This window comes from Chrysochloris asiatica, unplaced genomic scaffold, assembly GCF_000296735.1.
Source record: "Chrysochloris asiatica unplaced genomic scaffold, ChrAsi1.0 scaffold00010, whole genome shotgun sequence".
Taxonomy (NCBI): domain Eukaryota; kingdom Metazoa; phylum Chordata; class Mammalia; order Afrosoricida; family Chrysochloridae; genus Chrysochloris; species Chrysochloris asiatica.
In genome coordinates, this window is record NW_006408528.1 from 21198993 (window position 1) to 21206004 (window position 7012).

A 7012-nucleotide genomic window follows, 5' to 3' on the forward strand; every position below is an offset into this window, starting at 1 on the left:
AAAAAAAAAAGTAAAGATATCAGTTTGAGGATTAAGGTGTCCCTGACCCAAGTCATGGTATTTTCAATCACTTCATATGCATGTGAAAGCTGGACAATGAATAAGGGAAGAACAGAGAAGAACTGATGCGTTTGAACTGTGTTGGTGACGAATACTTAAGTACTATGGACTGCCAGAAGAATAAACATATCTGTCTTGGAATAAAGTATAGCCAGAATGCCACTTAGAAGCGAGTATAGGAAGTCTTTGTCTCTCATGTTTTAGACATGTTGTCAGAAAGGATCAGTCCCTAGAGAAGGACATAAGGCTCAGTAAAGTGCAAGAAGTTCATCAAAAAAGAGGAAGACTCTCAATGAGATGAATTGACAATGATAGAAATAATGAGCCAAACCTAAAAGCAATTGTGAGGCACAGGACAAGGCACTGTTTTGTTCTGTTGTGCATAGGGTCATCATGAGTTGGAACTGACTCAATGGCACCTAACACCAACAATCGGTTTTCTATGAGTCAGAACTGACATGAGGGCAAAAATTTACCAGGTTTACTGAAGTCTGAAATAAACTGAATTTCTGAAATAATATCTTGACCTACAGAAAATCGTGTACATTATACTAAAAGTAATTTAGTTTAGCAAATAATCATTTGTATTTATCTTGCTTAGTTTAATCACACACTCTCCTTAAATCTCTCGTTAGTCAAAGTAATATGAAAGGTTTTAAGTAAGCTTAAAAACAACTGGAAAAGTAACTAATACCTAATTTTCTATGGGTGAAAAGTTTAACAATTTAATTTTTCAAAGTATGAAATAGTTGTACAGAGAAAATATTAATGGGTACAAAAAGCCAAATTTAGTCTATGAATATTTTGGAGTTGAAAGTAGATTTAGAGTCCTCAAATGACCTACTTCCTATCTACTTCTTGTTGTTAAGCACCTGAGAGCTGGTTCCGACTCACAGAGATCCTATGTAGGGTTTCTCAGGAGTGGCTGGTAAGCTTGAACTACCAATCTTTCGATTAAAACCAACCTTGCAGTCCAGCTCATTAACCCACTGTGCCACATCAGAGGCTGTGAAAAATATGCTACAAGAGTACTTATTCAGCTTTCTTCGTCATCGTGTGACTGCTGCTACGTTCCATCTTCACTATGTCTTCTCACAAGACTTTCAGGATCAAAGAGATTCCTGACAAAGAAACAAAAGGAGACTTGTCCCATTCCCCAATGGAGTCGAATGAAAACTGGTAATAAAATCAGATACAACTCCAAGAGAAGACACTGGAGACGAACCAAGCTGGGTCTCTAAGGAGTCGCACATGTGATGGTGCAGCACATAATATACCAAAGTCCCTAACCTACCATAGCAAGATCAATTTTGCCAAGAATTGATCAATTGAACATGTTTTGCAAAACTTCTGGTTTCTTCATTTTTATGCTTCTGCATTTAAAGAGGTTGGCTAATAAATAAGTGAGACCTTTAGTTTGAAAAAAAGTGTACTTATTCGCTAATAATGGAGGTGGTAAAGTTGATTTCAACTCATAGGGTTTCAGAGGGAGCAGAAAGCCTGATCTTTCTCCCCCAGAACCCACTGGTATTTTAAAACTGCTGACTGTGAAATTAGCAGTTCGACTAATAACCACCACACTACCAGAGCTCTTTATTTGCTACAAAAAAAGTGCCATGCAAATGTTATTAGTATACAAAAAGGAGATGTTTACTGAAAAAAAAAAAAATCTCATAACATTATTACATACATATATACAACTTCATTGAAACAAACTTCAGTCCAGCTCTTTTCCTGACTATCCTACCTGTCCCCACCTCCAATGTTCAAAACTTTAACTATTATACTTACAGAAGGCTTTCAACCTAACAAATGATGAACTGACAAAAGGCTTTAAACTTAACATGAGAATACACCTAAATTTTTAAGGGGTGAAAGCATTAGAATTGTTGTTGTTGTTAGGTGCCATCCAGTCGGTACCAACTCATAGTGACCTTATGCACAGCAGAATGAAACACTGTCCAATCCTGGGCCAACCTCACTACTGTTGCCACGCTTGAGTCCATAGATGCTGCCACTTGGCCAATCCATCTTGTTGGGGGTCTTCCTCTTTTTCTCTGACCCTCCACCTTACCAAACATGATATCCTTCTCCAGCAAATGGTCCCTCCTGACAATATGTCCGAAGTATGAGAGACGAAGTTTGGACTTCTTCCAAAACGGATCTATTGGTTCTTTAGGCAGCTCATGACACTTTCAATATTCTCCTCCAATACCATAACTCAAAAGCATCAATTCTTCTATGGTCTTCCTTATTTACTGTCCAGCTTTTGCATGCATATGAGGTTACTGAAAACACTATGGCTTGGGTCAGGTGCACCTTAGTCCTCACACTGACATCTTTGCTCTTCAACACTTTAAAAAGGTCTTGTGCAGCAAATGTGCCTGAAGCAATATGTCGTTTGATTCCTTGACTGCTGCTTCCATGAGTGTTGATGGTTGATCCAACAAGTATTGAAGTCCTTGAAAACTTTAAATTTTTTTCCGTTGATAAGAATGTTTATTGGTCCAGTGGTAAGAATTTTTGTTTTCTTTACATTGAGATGCAATCCATACTGAAGCTGTGCTCTTTGATCTTCATCAGTAATTGTTTTAAGTCCTCTTCACTTTCAGCAAGCAAAGCTGTATTCTCTTCATATCACAGGTTGTTAATGAATCTTCCTCCAATCCTGATGCCACGTTTTTCTTCATACACCTCAACTTTTCGGATTATTTGCGCAACACACAGGTTGAATAAGTACGGTGAAAGACTACAACCCTGTCGCACACCTTTATTAATTTTCAACCATTCAGTGTTCCCAAGTTCTGTTTGAACAACTGCCTCTTGTTCTATATACATTAGAATACAGGTATTAAAAGATATACTAAAGTAACTGGTGGTAATGGGGTTTGGTTTTTTGGTTTTGTTTTGTTTTGCTTTTGTATAATTTCCACAATATTGTTCAAAAACCACAAAATTAAAGATTCAATGTGATTTACAAACACACATGCACACATACCTTCAGAGATACCATTAAACATGTATCTACCACTAACCTGCTCAGACATGGGGGAAAGATGAGGCTTTCTGCTCCCACAAAGATTTACGGCCTCAGAAACCCAATATAGGGTCTCTTATGAGTCAGAACCAACTCAATAGCACTTAATAACAACAATAACAACCCTGTTTAGATGTGGATACATTTATAGCCAAATATAAACAAATATTACTTGAAAACAATTATTCATTTTAGAGCTGTTCTTAAAGTTACTGGTAGTCTTGTGCGGTATTATTTTTCAGATGAGTAAACTGGAATATGGAAAGATTTAAAAAAATATATTTGTTTTGAGATATAAAAATATGAATTTACTAAGGAATATGGTGAGAGAAGACTCCTCGTGTAGCAATATAAGATTACCACTGGACTGCAAACCACATGGTTGGCAGGTCAAACCCACCAGCTGCATCTCGAAATTCTATGTAGGGTTGCTTGAGTGTGAACTGACTAGACAGCACTTAATAACAACCTGGTGAGAGAAATGAAGTCTTGATGTATGCTACAACACAGATGAACCTTGAAAACCTCATGGGGAGAAAAATAGTTACAGGACAAATATGATATGATTTCACTTAGATAAATAAGCAAATAAAAAGAAACAAAAATTAATAGTGGTTACTTGGGGTGAGAGGAGTAGTGAAAGAGAGTTCTGCTTAGGGTGCAGGGAGCTTATGTTAATACTGTTGTTGTTAAGTGCTCTGGAGTCTATTCTGACTCACAGTGACCCTGTATAGGGTTTCTGAGGAGCAGCTAGTGGGTTTGAACCACAGACCTTACAGTTAATAGCTCAGTATTTATCCTACAGTGCTACATCTGAATTCCATTTATGTTAGTAGTGATGAAATATTTTTTACAAGGATAGACAGAATCGTTGTGTAACTTGAAGAATGTACTCTATGTCATTGAAATAATACATGTATAAATTGTTGAATTGGTATATATTTTGCTAGGTTTTCACAACAGAGAGAAAGATGAAATACCTGGGGTTTGGTAGTAACTCAGAAAAGTAGAGACAAACAACAGAAACGAGTAAATATTTTGATTTGTCCATTTTACAGAATTTGAGGCAACCTGGCTACTTAAAACTTACAAATTGCCTACAGTGACTTTAAAAAGACCTCATTACTAGTCATGAATAATTTATATGTACCATCAACTGGTAGCGTAGTGGTTATGAATCGGGCTGCGAACCTTAAGGCCAGCAGTTCGAAACTACCAGCCATTCCGCGGGAGAAAGATGAGGCTTTCTGCTCCCGTAAAGATTTACAGCCTCGGAAACCCTGTACAGGGTCGCTATGGGTCGGAACCAACTTGAAAGCACTTAACAACAACAACAACAATCAACTATTTAGACATAAAGAAACTTTCAAGTTGAAATCTAGGCCTGAAATTGAAATTTATTTTAACTACTATATTAAATCTATGGGTACCAAAAACTAAACTTAGCTTTTATTGATTCACAGTTGTTGTTAAGAGCTGTCAGGAGGTTCCAATTCACAGCAATCCTGCATAGGGTTTCCAAGAAACAGCTGTTGGGTTTAAACTGCAGATGTAAAAACTATGCAAATGAAAATACAGCTAGCCTAGCTAGCTATCCAGACAATTCAGTGTGATGTGACTAAAAATTTTTAACTACTACTTAGAATGTTGTAACTTACATAAGGTTGAAATACAAGTCCCTTTCGTCTCCTGATCTGCTTCTGATGAAGGCATAATGAATAATAACCAAAACCAGACAAGACAAAAACACAGAGGCAGCAGGGATGGAGCACCACACCAGTAAATTTACTCATTCAGTAAATATATACTGAGTGTCAGATGCTATAATAGAAAGAATACAAAACACAAAAACAAAATAATCAAAAATAAATTAAAAAAAAATACTGAATAACAACAGGAGATTGATGCCCTCCTGATATTACGGACTGATGGAGCTTTTGTAGATATATTAAGAGGCTATGAAGCATGCTTGAAATCATCTTCATTTTTTTAAGGAATTTAAAATTTTTCTCAAAGGTAAGAAAATGAGACTTGATTATTTTTCTATTTATTTAATTTTTAAATGTTTTTAACTTAAATCTAAAAAAGAATTAATATGCCTATCTTCCTTAAAAGATTACACAAATGACAAAGCAGAGTGTGTGTCATTTTCGGTTCCAACTCAAAAGTGCCGTAACAGACAGCGAGGGAGGTCTTGCCGCAACATTGGCAAATATGTGTAATAGCTCAAGTTTTAAAAAAAAAAAAAGTCACTGAAAGTTAATTGAATGTGAGTCCTTGGTACAAATATCTGCATTTTGCTTAAGATGCTTACACAAGGAAAAGAAGAAAATACAGACATAAATTGCAAAAGAGTTCAGAGGTTTCATCATCCTTTGATTCTTTGAAGATTGTAACTAGTTAATAATGAGGTGGCTTGATGGAACGAAGTGATTTGGAAGCAACTTAATGGTTCACAGAAATTCCTAAGAAACTGCTGACTAGGATTTCATCTTATTTTTTTATAACAACCTGAATAAATATTAATATATTAAAATGAGTTATCTCTGATTAATAGACTACATTCATAAGTAGAATCTACTTAAAGAAAATCAATCATAGGAATAAATCATTTTCATAAAAGCTAGGTATAGTCTACAGTTTAAAAGTGGAGAGCACGCACACGCGGTCATACACACACAGTGCCTGGCGTGTGCGTGCTCTCCACAGTTAATATTTGTGGAATGAAGTGAGTGGCTGGATCTGTATACAAGCCCAAACAACGAAATGCCCTCCCATTTTGGGGCGACACAATAAAGACTGCTTTACCAAAAGATGGCTAATAACTTAATGATCACCAAGGAATAAAGCTCTTTCTCCTTTTACTCTGACACCAGATTGCACGTTCAAAACAAATCCTCCCCCAGCCCCGCCCCAAGCCCTACCCTGGGCTGCCTCCAGCATTGGAAACGACAGAAAGTCCCGGGCCTCTGAGAAGCGATGGAGGGCACGGCCCCCGCGCTCTCTGGATCGCTCGGGGCCCGCAGACACGCCCGGCCGGGCCGGATGCTCCGGCGCCCGCCCAACGTCTTCAGCCGGCGGCCCGCTTTTCGCGCCCCGGGCGGAGGGCCGTACCTGCACACGGTGATGAGGTTCCTCCTCTCTACCGCAGCATTGCGGGCGCTAAGGCTCTTCTTGCCGCCGCCGCGACTCACGCTCAGGCCCCCCAGGCTTCGGGAGGCCATGGCGGGCTGACCCCGCGCCCCTTTTGTCTCGTGCGCTCCCTCTGTCCCCTACCGCAGCTTCCCAAGGCTGTTGCTCAGTGCGCGACCGTGGAGCCGCGGGAGGGAAGAAACGCCGATGGAGGGAGGGATGGTGTGAAAGACCACCGAGGACTAACGCGTGGGTGGTGGGGGGACTGACAGCTTGCACCCGGCACCCGAGCACCATACACACGCACACAACACCTCCGCCTTCGCGCGCGTGCGGACCGGCGTCGAGGGCTCTCCTACTTCCCAAGAGACCTACGCGGTCGGCACGCGCGCGTGCCCGCCGGCCCCGCACGCCTAACCACTAACACTCAGTAGTCTCTGCGGAGAAGCTCAGGGCCTCCCTCTCTTCACCTATCGGACCAGGGCTGCCCCACCTGGAGCCAATCGCGACGCGTGAGGGGCGGGGCTTTCCGCGCGAGCCTTTAAAGCAACGCGCTCGCGCACCGCCCTGACGCGTGGGCAGCTGTCAAAACGCCGGGCTCGCGCTCGCCGCCCGCGTGCCGCAGACAGCGCGCAGCGGAGCGCCGTGGCTTTAAAGGAATTGTGGGATGCGGAGACCCGGGTCCCAGCGACCTACGATGGACCCGGGCCGGGAAGCCAGGCTGTAAGGAATAAGAATTCAAGCTTTCATGAAGCTGGCTTCTAAGTCCTGCAGCGTCTGTAA

The 7012-nt window shown here is 40.8% G+C and overlaps 1 protein-coding gene across 3 annotated transcripts in view; it reads right to left on the reverse strand.

The window, feature by feature from the left end:
• RUNDC3B (RUN domain containing 3B) overlaps positions 1–6321 on the reverse strand; it is a 183363-nt gene extending 177042 nt beyond the window's left edge. For all 3 annotated transcript variants that reach the window (XM_006834325.1, XM_006834324.1, XM_006834323.1), the window contains exon 1: positions 6212–6321. In XM_006834325.1, the coding sequence (XP_006834388.1) occupies positions 6212–6321 (110 nt within the window). The remainder of the gene's footprint in view (positions 1–6211) is intronic.
• Positions 6322–7012: the final 691 nt, after the last annotated feature.